Source organism: Dromaius novaehollandiae, chromosome 1 (genome assembly GCF_036370855.1).
Source record: "Dromaius novaehollandiae isolate bDroNov1 chromosome 1, bDroNov1.hap1, whole genome shotgun sequence".
Classification (NCBI taxonomy): domain Eukaryota; kingdom Metazoa; phylum Chordata; class Aves; order Casuariiformes; family Dromaiidae; genus Dromaius; species Dromaius novaehollandiae.
This window is the reverse complement of record NC_088098.1, coordinates 60,228,656-60,246,182: the sequence shown is the minus strand read 5'-3', so window position 1 is coordinate 60,246,182 and position 17,527 is coordinate 60,228,656. Positions and strand designations below refer to the sequence as shown.

Genomic DNA, 17,527 nt, shown 5'->3' with positions numbered 1-17,527 from the left:
TTTTTTACTTGAAAACTTTGTTCAAAACAGCTTCTTTAATTAAACTCTAGTGTTTCAATTCTTAAAAAATTTCATCCTTTTAGTAAGCAGACTTCCTCAGGCTTTTTTTTTCTTTCTTTCTTTTTCTTTTTTTTAAATTTCTATCCCCAACAATTTGGTACTGTTGTATCAAGAAAGGAAGTAACTTGCTGTGACTTGCTTCAACTTTTGGCCTTAACGTGTTATTTAGATATACAGCAGTGCAGATGTTTTGAAATGACTATTATAAAGATGTTCCACTTTAATCCCACTTTGACAGCTTTATCTGGAAAAAATATACACCAGGAGAACATTAAATCTCTCAAATGCTCTTTGAAATATTGGTTACTATTTTAAAACAAAACCAGCTCTCTTGAAGAGCGATTTGTGTGATCACTTATGTAGCTTACATAGCTGCTACTGATATTGCAAAGATTTCAGGGAGAAAATGAAAGCATTATTCATTATTTATCTTAGGGCAGAAATCAGATATGTGCTTTTTACAATATGTAAAAGAAAACATGCATGGAGAGGGGAACAAAAGTTCTGTGATGTCTCCTACCAATTGCCAGCACTTAGACATCAGGCATTCTTTTTTTAATCTTCACTTTTATGAAGGGAATTGCTTGAATTGTTTTATGTACTCTGTTTCCTGTAATTAAGATCAAAGCTATTTTGGGAGGTATGGAGTAAATTTATATACTGTGTACTCATTTTTAGAGGAATTTGATTCTTGTTTCCTTTTACAAAAATTTTTAAATGGCATTCTTTGTTCAATGGTAAGCAAATTATTACTCAAAATTTAAGTGGCAACCCAGTAGTTGAGTTGAAAGATATAATTTGGAATCTGATTACAATTTTGCCTGTGTAGACTAAGCAAGTTCAGGTAAAGACTTAAGATTTAGTTATTCTTTAGCTTAAAAAATAAAGCTTGCATGTACTCTCATTAATGTTTTAAAAATATTTTTCCAGCTGTGTTGGGGTAGAGGAGCACCATGCTGTTGACATTGATCTATACCATTGTCCCAACTGTGCAATCCTTCATGGACCTTCTCTAAGTAAGTATGGGGTATTCAAATTTTAATTTACACTTACAATCTGTTTTGGCTCCATATAGAATTGAAAAAGACTGTTCAGAAGAACGTTCAAGGAAGCTTGATTATTTACCAGGTACTGGTTCTGTGTGACTAACTTTGAGCTTTTTCCTTGGTCTAGAGGTGCAGATAGAATCAAATACAAACCACAGCTGTAGATTAGAGAATCAAAGTGCATGGACCTTGAAGAACACAATCTGGACTTGACTGAGAGAGAACAAAAATTAGGGAATCGTCACCAAGAAAAAAAAAAAAAGAAATAATCTAGTGCTGGCAGCGATGCTTTATCTTCCTGCATACATTACATGCTAGTAAAATAACAACAACAGTAATAATAATAATAATAAAAATTGATGGTTTCCAAAGACTGCATGTTTTAATCATGAATGTTATAAAACCTAGGAAGGCCTGAAGAACTTTGAGAAAATGTAAGAGATAGCCATCTTACCTTTCTTGATGAATTATAGGTATATGCCAAAAAAGTCCAGTGAAAGCTCAGCATTAGCACTTCTTATGTTTTTTTCATTTATGTCCTTGTCACTTACCCAACTCTGAATTCCAGGTTTCTGATCTGTAAACGTATTTCCATCAAGTTTCTTATGCAGTCTTACCAGTTGCCAGAAGACTCTGTCAAATGCAGTGGCAAGAAAGACCCCTTCTTTAGTTCTCCTTTCAGTAGGTACATTTGCTGTAGAGATCTGAAAGGGAAAGATGATAACATTGCACTTCTTGGAGAAAAATTAACATTTTTTTGTCTTTTCATAACTACTGAAAGGACACTACTTTATCCAACTTCTAGATTTTCCCCATGACTTCTGTTCTCGAAAGGAGGCAAGGTAAAAATTCATTTCACCTATCTAACAATGCATTAAGTTTCTAAATTCAAATCTGAAAAATGTCTTCATACACTGTGTCTTACGCTCCAAGCACTGAGTCATGGTTTTTTTATTTGTTTTTTTTTGTTGTTGTTTTTCTTGAAGACAACATAATGATTTATTAGCCATCAGTGACTAAGATCTAGAATCTTTTCAAAACTGAACTTACCTTACCATTTAAAAATACTAAGTTTAAAACAACTGCATCCTCACTGGTTAGTCTTGTGGATTATGAATGAAGTAATAAAGTATCTCTTATTGATGTAATATAATATGTATATCATATAATATGTAGGTTATACTTAACACCTTCAAAATTCACAGCCTTCAGGTTAGGAGCTAAAAGGTAGGGTAAATGCAGTTTTACATGCTTGCAGTTTTTAGGATTCTGATTGCCTTTGTCTGTTAAAAATCTCCAGGTGACTTCTGTAAATCAGAATACAAATATCAGCTACTTTTCCACTTCTCCGACTGTTTTTCCTGTGGAACAGGAGGATAGGGCAGTGAGTAGAAGGGGAACACATAGGACTTTCAGAATACTAAAAAAAAAGACCTAGTAAATCTAAAACTTATTTTCTCTGCTTGATTTAGCAGAACCAGTATGCTTCACCATCCTCGTGATGACTGTAGATAGCCTTTTTTGTATGAAGAGGCTTCTAGCTCTAGCAACTTGACAGTGAGATGTGTGATTTTTGTGTTGCAAGTCTTTTTAAAGACAAGAATCTGTGGTAAAAATTATCCTTATTGCTTCATATTGCCTCAAGTGAGTAGATCATTTAGATTTAGTAGAAGCTTCAGATGTACTGCTTATCAGCTCAAGCAGAGATGATGTGTTGAAATGTGTCTTCATCTGGGATTTTATTAGTTGTTCTCAGCTATGCCGTCAGAATCAGGTCTATCATAGTTTGCAGTTAGGGCATCTACTTATTTAGATTTTGAGAGAGACTGATAATGTGTCAGGACTTCAAATGTTGCAGCAATGCTCCAGAGTGCTTCAGTCATATGAAATTATGTATATAAATACAAAGAGTATTTTTTATTTACCATGTCATATCTTTTCTTCTAAAGGAGTTTTGAAAGAAACCAAATTCATCTGTGTTCCATTTAAGAGGGCAAGCGTATCTGTGATTTCTGCAGACACTTGTGTGTATAATCCCATCTAATGAAACAAGATAGTACTAAGTAATTTCCTGAAGACATCAGAAAGATACATTTCATGCTACCAAATAGTTACTTTCAGCATCCTACAAGTTAAAGAGTTCCAGTACTTAAAAGAAAACTACTGTATAGTTAGATGTAAAGATCAAATTAAATAATAACAATATTATCCAAAATATTTTTTGTATTTCAACCAAAATTAAATCATACTCTTGTGCTGGAAGAGCAACAGTTTTCCAAGACCTTTATCAAGCAGCTGTGTAAAATACCAAGTAAGTAATCTTGAGAAGCTTAAAAAAGAGAGTTTAAAAAAAATTGTAGTACATTTTAGAGCTCTCTTGGCTTATTCACATTGGAGTCTTCATGTTATATTTTGTTATTTTCAAAGTTATCTTAGTGATTCTTAGGTGTAAAAGCATGCTTTATTTACATGAAAGCTGAGTGTCTCGTGTTATCACTTGACTCCAGAATCCAGAGTTTTAAGAAAGCACAAAGTATGGTGAACATGACTAGGACTGTGGTTGTCAGAGTATTACTTTTTTTGTCTGTTTTTACTTTCTCAAATTCTGTTACTGACCCCTCACCACCACTGGTTTTTTTTGTTTTTTTTTTTTCTGACTGCGGTAATAATGCCAGTGCTTGATATGAGCTGACAATATATTGAGATGTTGTACCAGACTTCAGAACTGGTATTCTGTCATTTACTTCATGTTCACTGTAATCTTTTGGTCTTCCCATGCTAACACTCCTCTTGCATTTTTGGTTCCTGGGTATCATTTGAAGGACCTCTTGCAAGACTCACGGCCTCATTGTACAGATGCATAGGTCTTGAACCCCATTTAAAGTTTAGCATCTGACCTCTCATGCAAACAGATGAGCAAGTGTGAGGAAGCAGGGAATAATGTTTGCCTAAGCTAAGAACAGTTATTGGCCCAGTGTTTTGAATGTGTAAGGAATGTAATTTAAAAATAACTTTCAGCTTGCTTTTCATTTTTCCTGTAATTCTCTAGTGTACTTTTGGTGTGTATATTTTGAATGTTGTCACAGTGGGTGGTGCTTCAGTTTTCAGGATAGTGAGGGTAAAAACTTTCCTTCCGCTAGTTTTGAGTGTGTGTGTAATTTTTTTGTTTGTTTGTTTGTTGCAAGTCCATCTCTATTTACGCAGAAATTTTGTTTTTAATTTGAGCACAAAGATCCATTCAGTTACATTCTTTCTTGCAACTGTTACTGTAATGTCTTAAGGGATTGTAAAAGCTATGGAAAATAATTTAAAGAGACACATAAGAGGAAAATAATTTTCATTACTGTTCTTTAATGTTTTCTTGTTTATGGAAGTATGATGTACCTTAGCATGTGCTAAGTAGAGAAAAAGAGCTATTTTAACTTCTAGTCTTTAAAGGTTGTAAAGACAGATTTTTAAAAGTTGATTTTGTGCTGTAAAATCTCTTAAACAGCTGTATCATCTTACAGTTTTAATGAGCTGTTATAACAGCAGTGAATTTATGAAAAACTACCATGTTACAAATTAGTATTAGCCACTAGTTTCTTTTATTATTATTTATGATTGAGAAAATAGCTTTTAAAATGTAATAAAACTTGGCTTCATTATTTATGGAGTTTTACTATTATTTGGATAGCCAGCTCATTAAACTAGCTCTTCAACACTGATTTTAATGTTAGCAAATAGCTGTAAATGTCAGTTTATTCTCCTAAATGTCTTCCTAAATACTTTCAGAGGGTACTGTTTGCCACTTACATAAGCAATAGCTTACCACTAGGAATATTGTCTGTTATGTGTAATGACTATAAGATGTCAGTTATTCCTATATAAGCAACTGGTATTTCTGGAGAAGCAGCAGTGAGGCTACATTTTTTTTTCTTTTTTTTTTAATCCCTAGCTTCATGTTATTGGTAGTTGTGTTTTCAGTATTGCTAGCAGTCGTTTGAGTTTGGGAGCATCGTGATGGTTAAGGATGAGCTTTTTCATAAGGTTCAAAGTTCAAGTTTTATTAATACAGTTGTTTAGGTGGGGGTCGGATTTGCTTTGCAGGCTGTTTTGTACATGCCTGTAAGACACCGCTTGTGCAGACAAGTAACAGTAGTTTTCCTGTCTTCCGTGTTTCCTTATCAGATGTAATTTCTGCTTAATACTAGTTGTTAAATTATAGAGCTGGCCTCAGTAAGTCTTCTTGGGACAGACTTTTAATATCAACTATTAAACACAATTGAGCAGAATTTAGCTTAGTTTTGATTTTTGGGAATAACTGAAACATGACCTAAAAATTTTTGTATGCTTATTATGTTTAATTTCTTAGTGTAGTAAATGGTAATGCTGGTAAGTCAGCAGAAGGGTAGCAAGTTGAGCACCATTAGAGGCTCTGTCCCAGCTGATGAGATAGCAGTCCTTTTTGCTGAGGCACTTGTTGGGAATGTAATTGGGATTTTCAGCCTCCTGAATGTTTCAGGACAAGACACACAAGTTTGTATAGGCTGAAAGTGGTACTGAGTACATTTTGCTAACTAACAGGTAAATGATCTAAATGAGACCTTCCTTTCAAAGTCCTGAGTTTGTGTTCCATATACATGAAGATACAAAATGATTGGTTAGTTAAGATGAATTAATGAAATATTCATAATGAAATAATTCATAATGAAAACTCGAAGACAGGTGCTAAGCTCACCACAGTATCATGAGCCACTTTGTCCTCTGATGCACTTCAGGCCAAAAAAAGGTCAAATGGGGAGGCAGCATACAACTTACAGTGTTTTTGAAAAAGGGTTTTTTTTTCATTCGCATGTCTGTCATTTGCCATGGGGTGACCAGCACAGTGATTTTTATGAGAACGTTTAGTTTTTCTTTGGCCCTGTAAGTATAGAGGGATGTTAAAAATTTGGTTTAGCTAGTGTTGCAGTGTCAGTATCAGATTCCCCAAATTGTAATAGAACATTAGTTTATCCTTTGTTCTTCATTAATGTTTTGTGAAAGTGCCTAAAAGTTTCAGAAAACTCAGAGATCCATTATTTTGGGACATTATGTTTGCATGTATGTATTAGGCTTACATAATAAAGATGGTACCTGCCCAAAATAGTTTATGCCCAGAATTGTTTTGGAGACATAAGCAGTGGATAAAAGAAAAGTTCATTCAGAACAGAATAAGGTGGTGAATAGTAGTAATAGTGGTACTATCAGACTGGATATGGGTGTGTTCATATGATGGGTAGCACAATGGGGTTAGGCCCTATTGATTCTGTGTTAATACATAAAATAACGCATGTGGATCTTGAAGAGGTAGGATTTTTCTGTTTATAGTAAAGGTCTGAGCTTCAGGAAATGAAAATTCTATTTCTAGCTTCATTGTTGACTCGCTCTGTAGTTTTGGACGTCTTTCAGACTGCCACTGTTTATTTCCTTATATCATGCTGCACTGAATATGGAGTCTTAAATCATTGTGTATAATGCGCATTGAGATTCTCAGCTGGAAGGAGCTATAGAAATGCGAAGGATTACTGCTGGGCCTGCTGAAGGTGTCATTTGCTGCAGATAAGTAGAGTGTCACCTGCATAGATAGTAAGCTTTGTTGATCTTAGTAATGTGATTAAGGCATGTCTGGTTCACTGATGGAATGACTGCTAATCTGAGCCATCTGGTTTGACTAATGTAAAGCCTTCTAAAATACCTAGTGAAGAAGAGGAGGAACTGGCACAGACATGACTACACCGAGTTGGACGATGGTTCCAAACCAGTCCAGGCTGGAACACGAACCTTTGTTAAACAGCTGCGGGCTCGCTCTTTCCCAAGGTACAGAAGCTCACTTAGATGTTTTGGTGAAAAAACAGAGAAACTCTGTGGAATGAGCATGTCTAAGAAGAGCTGACTTCAACGTTTCTCTGCTTCAGAAAATAAAAATCTAGGATGTCTTCCTCTTTCTTTAGAATTTCTTTTCCTTCTCCCCTACCCCCGGGCACTCCCTGTTTCAGAAGGATACATTTGCCTTTTTCATGCTGTAACTTCCCCTGATGAGTTTTGCACTGAGACACATTGTCCATCGGGATTACTACAGGGTTGGTGGCTGGGTTTTTTTGCTTTTTTTTTTTTTTTTTTTGGGGGGGGGGGGGGGAAATCTTTTGGAATGCCTTAACTGTTAGAATATTGTCTGTTCCCCTTGACCAGGAAAGGAGAGACTGGGAAATAATTCCCCAGTTTCCCTGCAGATAACATAGAATATTAACATGAGTTGGTAGTCTATCCATTTTCACATACTTCAGAGGAAAGTGGATAGACTTGACTGCAACAGAAATATTTTTATCCGAGGTTGTCTGTAGTTGGCTTTCTTACTGAAACATAATGACTTATAATCCTTTAAAGGATTGTTGTTGTTTTTATCAAAATGTATGTTTATTTTTTCTCCAAGAATTCCTTTTCCCTGTCTTCTTAAGCTATTGCCTTCAATCGTATACAACGGCTATGAGTTCCCAGGTTATGCACATCAGCATATGTTTTCTTAATCTTTAAAATACGTTGTCATTGTCTTCTAGTTGAATGCCCAGTCTAATAACACTGGGTCCGCTTCTTTTGGATTCAGATGCATCCATCTCCCCATCCCCCCCCTCAAAAACAAACACACAAAAAACCCCTGAAAAGGTAACGTAATTATTCTTCAGTAATGCTTGGAGGAGAGTTTTTTGCTAATACTTTGTTATTTCTTTCCACTAGTGCTGATGAAGTCATTTTGAAAATGCATGGCAGCCAGCTGACACAAAGATATTTGGAGAAACATGGGTTTGATGTTCCAATTATGGTTCCTAAATTAGATGGTCTGGGGCTCAGACTTCCACCGCCAACTTTCTCCGTTTTAGATGTGGAACGCTATGTAGGTAAGGGTCACTCTAGAATGCGTGCAAATGATTCTGTCTATAAAGTAAAATAAATATTTGCACATTATAGGAGCTTCAAATGTGCTAAATATGTATTCTAAATTGAATGCTTCTTACTAGAAGACTGACAAAGAATAAAATTAGACTGATTTTGTTTGTGGTAGGTATGTGACAGGAGTACACCCTTACTTTACAGTTTTCCAACATGTTAATTATGGCACCAGCTAAATGAGGAACCCTGATGTGTTTGTTCTGTTACATATTGTAGAACAATAACATATAATGATTTTCAAGATTGTTTTCTTTGTGTGAATTATATGAATCACTCTTAGGATCAATAAAGGTTAGTCACTGGTCAGGATATTTTAAAACGTTTTGGGCTCCGTAAATTGGCACTGCTTAATGAAATCCTTTTTCTGGGAGAGTTTCCCACCTCGACCTCCTTTCGTAGGAGAAATAGAGCTTCTCCAGGATCATTTCCTGCTTGTCAGATCTGCTGATGGTCTGTAATCATTTCAACCTCATGTGAGTGTGCAGCACAGAGAGATTGAGACTGAGCCAATTGCACCATGAAATTTCCAGTAGTATATAGCTGAGAAGTATTTTCGTATATGGCCTTGTCTGTGATCCTGTGATAACCTAACATAATGAAGTGTGCTAAAAGCAGGACATGTATCCATCAGCATTTTACAATGGCAGCAGAACAGAGGAAATATGTAGTATATGGAATGTTGTTACCATTATGATGATGATAAACAAGCTAATTCCCTTGTATGATCTCATTCTGCATCAAAATGTAATTGTCATTTTGATATTTCTGAAGCTTTTCTTTGGAAAACAGCCTGTTCAGATTCAGAGGGGAATTTTCCCCTTCCCATACATGTATTTTGATCTGTCAGGTTCTTCAGTTCAGGGAAAAATTTAAATTTCCCAGATCCACCTTTCTGTTACTGAAACTAAGAATAAGAAAACTGAGTAAATATTATTCCAATTAGAATATATCAGGATGATATTAACCTGCAGTTTTAAAGTGAATGTGTTTATAATGTGCATCTACATATATTCCAGCATTCCAAACACAGTTTTTGAATTTGACCCTTTACTAACTAAATGGGCATAATGCAGTTACTACTATAATGCGTCTTTACTTCTTTCTTTATTACAAGACTGAATTATAACTTAATTCTGTAAGGAAATGTAGGACTAACTTCAGAATTAGTTCTAGTGCTTTAAACTGTTCATTAATCTGTTGTGCTGATTGTTTTTGATTTTTATGCTGCTCCTTTTCCCTTTTTTCTTGGTTGAAGGTTGTTTCTTGCTTGTCTAGTCCTGCAAGACTGTCATTTTAAAATACACCATATGTAAACCAATCCCTGTTGTCTTCAGAAATGAAGCATGCTTGTGACTCAATTATCAGTGAAATTACTTAGTGCTTAAAAGTTATGCATGTATATAAGGTATTTTTGTGTTTAGAATGTGTGCGATGGAGTACCTGCATAGTTTTTAATGTTAAAACCTATTAATTATGGCACGAATTCAGTGCAGATTACTCAGAAATACAACCTGTGAGCCATAGGATTCATTATTTGTAAAGAATTCTCAATGGTCCTTGTGTTAAATTTTCAGGTGCTCTGGTGATGATTATTAGCAAGACAGAGGAATAGATCTGCCTTGATAACTTTCTCTGCACTAGTCTTTCCAATGTCAGCCACAACCCTCCCCCGCCTTTTTTAAAAAAAAACCCCAAAAAACCAAAAAAACCCCAAAAAACAATTGCTGTCATTCCGTGTTGCTCCCTTTTCTTTCTGGTTAACCACTGAAAAAAGGACATTCTTCTAGACTTTTTTTCAGTTCTGTCGTTACCTGACTGTAGGAGTTAAAAATAGACCTAGTAAGAAGTTGATTTATACTTACCTGTTCTCTATTCCAAGAGGATGTTGATTGTAGTGGAGTTTTGGTTGAGAAATGGATTGGTAAATGCTGGAAAAAAGTTAAATTTCTCTTAAAAATGGCTGTTTAACTGTGATAAGATTAAGCAAATCATCCTGTTTTTCGCAGGTGGTGACAAAGTGATAGATGTAATAGATGTAGCAAGACAAGCAGACAGTAAAATGAAGCTCCATAATTATATTAAATATTTCACAAATCCTGACCGACCAAAAGTATTGAACGTGATCAGCCTGGAATTCTCAGACACAAAGTGAGTGTTGACTTTAATTTCTGCAAAATAAAAAGTTATTTTTACTAAGGTGAGCGGTACGTTGTAGGAGTATAATATCTATATTAGGAAATATAAGAAGCTGCATTTTTTGTTGAGACAGCTACTCTGTTGTAATACAGGTATAAAAACAATTTTATTAATTCATAAGTAATAACGATGTAGGAAATGTAAACATTTACAATTGTTGCTTTAAAGTTGTTGCTTTTATTTAGTCTTAATTTTATTTATTTAATCTATTTATCTATCTATTTATTTATTTATATTTAGGATGTCTGAATTGGTGGAAGTACCAGATATTGCCAGAAAGCTTTCATGGGTGGAAAACTATTGGCCGGATGATTCTGTCTTCCCTAAGCCTTTTGTTCAGAAGTATTGTTTGATGGGTGTCCAGGACAGCTATACAGATTTTCATATCGATTTTGGAGGAACATCAGTTTGGTACCATGTTCTCTGGGTACGAAGGTTTCTTGATTTTTTTTTTCTTCTTTCTTTCTTTCTTTTTTTTTTTTTGAGTGTGTGAAACAGAGTTTACTCAGTGTGCATCTTTCTGCTATGAAAATAACTGGCATTCAACAATTCTTACCTATTTTGAATGAAGTTTTACACTTGAGATGAAAATGAATTACTGATTGTTGATGCTGTACTTTTGTGCTCTTATTTTAACATGCTGTTGGTGACTTCTAGGCTGTAATTGGTGGACTGATCATTATAATAGCCTGGTAGGTGGGATAGTGAGGTTTTAGTATGAAAAAAATAATTCAATGAGAATTCAACTTTTTATTTTTCTTACAAATTTTGTAAGTAGCATAAAAGAGTTAAAGTGGTTTCATTTTATGTTTCCTCATTTGGCATGTGTGCATATATCCACAAATTGTTTATTGAACCTGGAATTTTTCATCTTTCATTGAAAAGTGGTGGGGTTGTTTAATTTTTGTTTTCCTTTTTTAATCATAACGCTCTTCAATTTGCATCAGTCTCCAGCTGAGGATGACTGATCACTGTAAATCTCAGAAGGAGTAAATTATTCCTTTATGTTACTTAGTTTCCCCCCTGCTGGTTAGAGTGTAATATTGACTAAGTTTTTGATGGATGGCAATTGTGAAATACTGTTATGCTAATGGCTAGGAAACCCACAGTGGAAATACAGAACATTGCCATTTAGACCAATCAATTGCTTTTGTTACAAATGACTCTGGAGTTGTGCTGTGCCTCCAATAGGACATTAATTTATTTGTTGGATATTTTTGATTAATAGGGTGAGAAGATATTCTATTTGATCAAGCCTACTGATGAAAATTTGGCTCTGTATGAGTCTTGGAGTTCATCTGTAACCCAGAGTGAAGTATATTTTGGGGACAAGGTTGACAAATGTTACAAATGTGTTGTGAAGCAAGGACACACTTTATTTGTTCCAACAGGTAAGATTTACCATTACTCATAGGACTTAGGTGTTTATATTTAATCCCCAGGAATTAATGGTGTCCTAAAATGGCACATTACATTCAATTTTTAGCTTATCCTAAAATTTTGATAATGAGAGAGAACAATTTAAAAATTTATATCTTGAAAACAAATAGTTAGCTCTTTAAAATTGCTGACAGTAATTACAGTTCTTGGGGACAGGAGTCGGGTTTGTTACGCAGGTGTAAGACAACAAATAAAAGCTTAAGCTGGTTATCAAGGAAAAACAGTTCCAATTCCTAAAGTTCACACTCTTCACCTTTTGGTAAATATCTAGACTGAATTCTTCTCTCAATGTGATAATACAATTTCTTTTGTTTTTACAGTTTGAGAATCTTGTGAGACCTATTAGACAAAATTATTGCAACTTCTAGCCTTATAAATAATACAGATATACAAAAGCATTACATACTTTTCTTCTTCTGTAGGCTGGAAGATACAGATTAGAAAAATATTTTGCATTTTTGTTTTCTGGCTTCATACAAAAATTTGTCCATACCACAACTCTATCAGCCAGAAATGTAATCTGTGTTGGAGCCCATGGAGACTCTGAGTTTTAAAAGAATTGCATGAAATTGCAAGGTTACCAAAATGAAAGTGTCTCTAAATAAATTTGAAGAATTTATAATTAAATTCCTATATGTTATTTCCTTTTATTAATAGTAAAATGATTTTTGTAGATGCAGACTTTCTGGAACTGTAGAGTTCATAAATTCAGTACAGCAGCTTCCTTAAAAAAAAAAAAAAAAAAAAAAAAAAAAAAGATGTAGAAGGAAAGAGTCTTTTCTCATTTTCTTAAAAAAAAAAAAAAAAAAAAAAAGAAAAAAAAGAAAGAAAGAAAGAAATTCTCCCAGCCTTCATCTGATAGCATCTGATAAATGATAGCACCTCAGGGTCATAGGTTGACTGTGCTAATGAAGTGATTGATTAAAAAGGATAATTGTAATAGTTTTAAGAAAAGAGAAACACCAAGACCATGTAAACTTCTTTTCTATATCCCTCTTAAAGAAACCTCATAAGCCCAGGAGTCTTTAACGTATCAAACAATACTTTGGCAACAGAGAGAACACCAGTTAATTTCCTGTATTTTCATTTATCTAGCCCATCCATATAAGTACTTTCTTAAGGCTTGTACAAGGAACTGTCTTCTTTTTTCTGGGAAAAGAAGCTTTAAGTACATGTAGAAGTAAAATGATGCACAATTCTATTTTTAAACCAGGCTGGAAAGATTATGTTCATTTCCTTACCCTGTCACGGACTTCCTAGACAGGTCACTACATTTCTCTAGTAGCTCAGTTCTCTACCTGTGAAGTTTACTGTTTTAATTCATGGCATATCCAGAATAAATATTTCTTGTGGTCAAGTACTACATGGTAAAGAGCTGTGTATGTACTTAACATTCTGGAACCTCCAGAGCTCTTTAAAACCATATAGTTTTGACAATGGATGACAGTCATTTTCCATTTATCTAAGCGTAAGGTCCTAAACTATGAAGAAAAAAGGCAGGATATACTCACAGAATGAGGAACTTCATTGTAATCCACAGATCTTTTGAAATAGTTACTGCTTCCCAAATAATCAGCTGATTATTAAAGATGAGTATCGTTATTTATATGTATGAGTTGGAGTATGGCATAAACCCAGTAAAATACACTAGCTCTTCAAGACAGATGTTTAAGAAATGGGAAATTTTTAAGATTGATTAAAAGATATTTTAAAAGTATGCTCTCTAATGGAAAATGTTTTTGCCATTCCTGCTGGCCCTGGTACTACAGGATCTCATAGTTATTATATGCTCTCTGAAATATGTTTGGAGTACACTTGTAGTTTAAAATTAATCTTGCATGTAGATGAATAACAGCTAATGGTAGCCTCTTGAGAATCATGTAAGTATAATTCAAGATATCTGTCTTAATTAATGATCAAATTGTTCTGTTGAAAATGTGCTACATGGTCTACACCAATTTCTCTTACTTTGTTGCATAGACTCTTTTCTAAGTTACACCATAAAAATAGCAACTAGGAATACGAAAAAAGTGGCATTCCTTAGTTGATACCGCTGTGCCAGGAAAACACTTGATACTGATGAAATGCAACGAGCTTTTTTGTCAGTTTAGCCAGTTTCTGGGGAGATGCATGTATGATAGGCTAAAGTACACCTTCTTCTTGAGAAGTCAAAGGTATTCATCTACTGTGATGAGGAGAAGAGTGGAAAACTGAAACTGTATTAACAAATGCAAAATACATCCTCTCATACAAGGCAATCTGCACTTTTAAAAGAACAGTAATAAAACCAAACAATTTATAATGGTAATAAAAAAAACCTCTTAAATTCCATGTGCCATTGTATTCTTCAGCTTTTCAAATACCATTCTGTGACTTATGCCATTCATAGGCTACATATTAGGCATGTTGCTTAGTCAGTGTAATTGCTAGGTTTCAGGTCCTTCTGTCTGTGGTATCATACCAGCCAGAACTGGTTGTTCTTAACTGAATTTAGGGTGTGGTTTTAATGGTAATTAGAAATCTATAGTTGCTTGTGATTTGGGCTGGTCTTGCATCAAGTTGAGGTCTTTCTGCATTTATATATGTTGCCTATGCTTGATCAAACTGAAGTAATCAGCAAATGTATGCTCAGCTGGTCTTTTATCAAAAGATCATCTGTATGCATGTAAAATCAGAAGAAAATCTTGGAAGAGAAACTGTGTGTGTGTGTGTGTGTGTGTGTGTGTGTGTAGATATATGCAGTTTACTTGTGTTAAATCTACACAGTATAAATTTTAAATCCAACTGTTTTGAATTAGGAATATCATATGTTCTTTTGTGTACCTATTTGAAATTCTCCAGTAGTAATCAGCCAGATTGATAGCATAACGTTGGCCATACAGTTACCATATTGAATTGTGGAGTTTAAGAGGACAATGTTTCAATTATGTGACAAATTAGTATAGTTAGAGTGCCTAGTCTGGGTTTTAAATTGGTCATAACTTCACTGGAAATAGAATGGCTATATTTGGAATGCTTAGTGGAATTACTTCTGAATTCTTATTTGAGAAACTTAAGTAGTGCTAAATGACTCTTTTATATGTTGTGCAAACAGTTCAGTTACTGTAAGCAACACCGAAGTATTGAAAGTAATATAATTTTTTACTCATTTTCACTACATTATTTTTCATTCAGTCTGTTCTTCCTCTCTTGACTGACTTTTCTTGATTGGAGGGAAAACTTTGGGGAATTTTTTACTTGAAAAATCAGTGTTTTTTTAAAAAATTTTTTTCCAAGTTAAAAATGTCTTGAAGATCTTTATCTGCTTTTAACTGCTTTAGAAAATTACAGTTGCACTAGATTTCAGAAAAATTTCATAATCTTCATTTTGTTAAAACTGAGATCACTGGTTCCTGGCATAGAATGCAAATTTGTATTTGCTTTTTTGTTTCCAGGTACAAAATCTTGTTATGTGTGCATATATATTAAGTTTCAGAATTTGTCATTTCAGGCTGGATTCATGCTGTGCTCACATCTCAGGATTGTATGGCTTTTGGAGGAAACTTTTTGCACAACCTCAACATTGGCATGCAGCTCAGGTTAATCTCAGCTTTCACTATGTCTTTTTCTGCATAAGTAGGATGTTCTTTCAATAGATACTTTTCTTCATGCTCTTAATTGGGATCAAATGGGTACAGGCTCTGGAAACAGGCAGTAGTGGCATTTTTAGTTAGACTGTATCAAGCACTTACTATTATTTCACTTCTGCAACTTGTTTGTTTCAAAAGCAAAATGAAGGTTACGCATAAATTTAATTAAATCAAAAAAAAAAACTTCTTTGGAGATTAGTATAAGTGAGTAAACCAAAACTGAGCAAGCCCAGGTGTGCGAAAATGAGTTGAAAAGAGCATCCTCAAGTCAGCATTGCTCTAAGGGCAGCTGTATTAGTTTTTGTCCAAGATGTGGAGCTGTCTTCTAAACATATTGTTTTTATTTATTACAGTGGAATCCTGATAAAATTCCATCTGTTAAAAGATCACACATTGGGTTTGTGTCCTAGTTTTATGAAGTCCAACTTTATTCTTAGAAGTGCAGCAGTCAAACTTGATAAGGTCAGAGCCTGGATGAGACCAGAGTTCAATCTTGTCCAAATGTGGTCTTGTTGGGATTTAACTATATGGTACTTGAATTGTTTTGTTTATCATGGCCATGCTTATTTTATTTTATTTTGAACATTGTATCAATTTGAATAATTATGTAGTTGAATAATGAATGAGATTATTGGAAATATTCATGTAATACAATATTTCTGCTTGTTCAGGTGTTATGAAATGGAGAAGAGGCTAAAAACCCCAGATCTTTTCAAATTTCCTTTCTTTGAAGCCATCTGTTGGTTCGTGGCCAAAAATTTACTGGAAACTTTGAAAGGTAATTCTTGTCTTGCTTTCAGAGATATTTGTATATGTGCTTTTTTTCTTCTTTTTTTTCCCCTCTCATTTACAATGTCGTAAAAAAAAGTTTATTACTAATTTGTGAACAGAAGAAACTTTCTGAGCTAGAAAACCAGACTTTAATTCCTTTTTTTGAAAAGTCACATTATTTCTCAACCAGATCAATGGATTTTAGTACGTGCTGCACTGTTACAGTTCTAGATCCAGCTGTTCCTGTTCTTTAGTAAATGATCTTTCTGAAAATGACTTTGGGGATTAAAAGGCTTCCAGTGGAACTTGGGCTGTGCACAAGTCTTAATGCATACGTGACGTGTGTAACTAAGATTTCGTAGCATGCTAGTGGAAACTTTGAACTTTTTTAGTGGTTTTTCCTCTATGCTGATGGTGTATCTGGTCAATGAACATATTCTAGATTATCAAGACAGAATATCTAAGATCCTGGCACAGTGCAGTTATATTAAGAGGCCAACAGGATTGATTTCCTGTTACCTGAAAAGACCTTGTTAAGCCAGATTTGAAGTCATTATTTCATAGGCATCCCTTTTTCAGTCAGGCTTCTCTCACATCTTTTAGGATCTTTGAGTACCCTTAGCCTTTCTGTCCTCATCAAACAACTTTCTTTGGATGATCCCACTGATTTATGTCCGAGTTTCTTCTTGGTGGCTTCCCAGTTCAGTGTGGAGATTTTCTTGCTCTTCTGCAATTTACTTTGACCTTTTCAATCAAACTACAAACTGTCTTTTGCTTTTTCTTGTCAAGGGAAAGGCATCCATGAGGGCTTTTGGAGGAAAGATGGATTAGTTTGTTTATTGCTATTAGCAGCATTAGATCAGAGTTAATCAGTAGGCATCTCTATAGCTTCTTTTCCTTGACAGTTTCCAGTCATTTCCAAACTTCCTCATTTAGCCTTATAATTCCTGTATCTGTACCCATGCATAATTGGGCCTGTGAGATTGCTTTTCTCTGACTTCACCTTCTTTTCCTCAAATATCTTGCTCTCTGCCTGCTCTGATTAGTCTTATTAATAAAAGTCACATTACAAATGATGGCTGGTAACTTCTGCTTCTACTTTGAAAGAGATCATATTCTCAGGTAACCTTTTTCCAATGTGAAAATAATTACAGTGTTCAAAATGATCTGTTCTACTTTCAGCAAGTTGAGGCATTGAACAACTCTGTTCCCTAAAACAGCTTTTAAAGTTTCTGTGTTCTGTATGAACGGTGGGATTTAGGCTTCTAAGTAATCTAATTAACTATACTGTGCCAGTTTTTTTTTTTCTGCTTTTATCATGTGAATCCTGTACTTGAGTATGTGTAGACCAGGAGACAATAAAAACGTTAGTGTTTATTCTCTTAGGGAAAGCATATGGAGCATTTCTTGTGTTATTTT

The 17,527-nt window shown here is 34.5% G+C and overlaps 1 protein-coding gene across 4 annotated transcripts in view; it reads left to right on the top strand.

Annotated features, from left to right (window-relative positions):
- KDM7A (lysine demethylase 7A) overlaps positions 1–17,527 on the top strand; it is a 68,398-nt gene that overhangs the window by 24,897 nt on the left and 25,974 nt on the right. For all 4 annotated transcript variants that reach the window (XR_010389743.1, XM_064514123.1, XM_064514117.1 and 1 more), the window contains exons 2-9: positions 991–1,076; positions 6,827–6,944; positions 7,860–8,020; positions 10,079–10,220; positions 10,509–10,695; positions 11,497–11,659; positions 15,199–15,286; positions 16,009–16,115. Coding sequence is in view for 3 of the 4 variants with exons in the window: in XM_064514123.1 (XP_064370193.1) it covers positions 991–1,076; positions 6,827–6,944; positions 7,860–8,020; positions 10,079–10,220; positions 10,509–10,695; positions 11,497–11,659; positions 15,199–15,286; positions 16,009–16,115 (1,052 nt within the window). In the remaining variant the exon portion in view is untranslated. The remainder of the gene's footprint in view (positions 1–990; positions 1,077–6,826; positions 6,945–7,859; positions 8,021–10,078; positions 10,221–10,508; positions 10,696–11,496; positions 11,660–15,198; positions 15,287–16,008; positions 16,116–17,527) is intronic.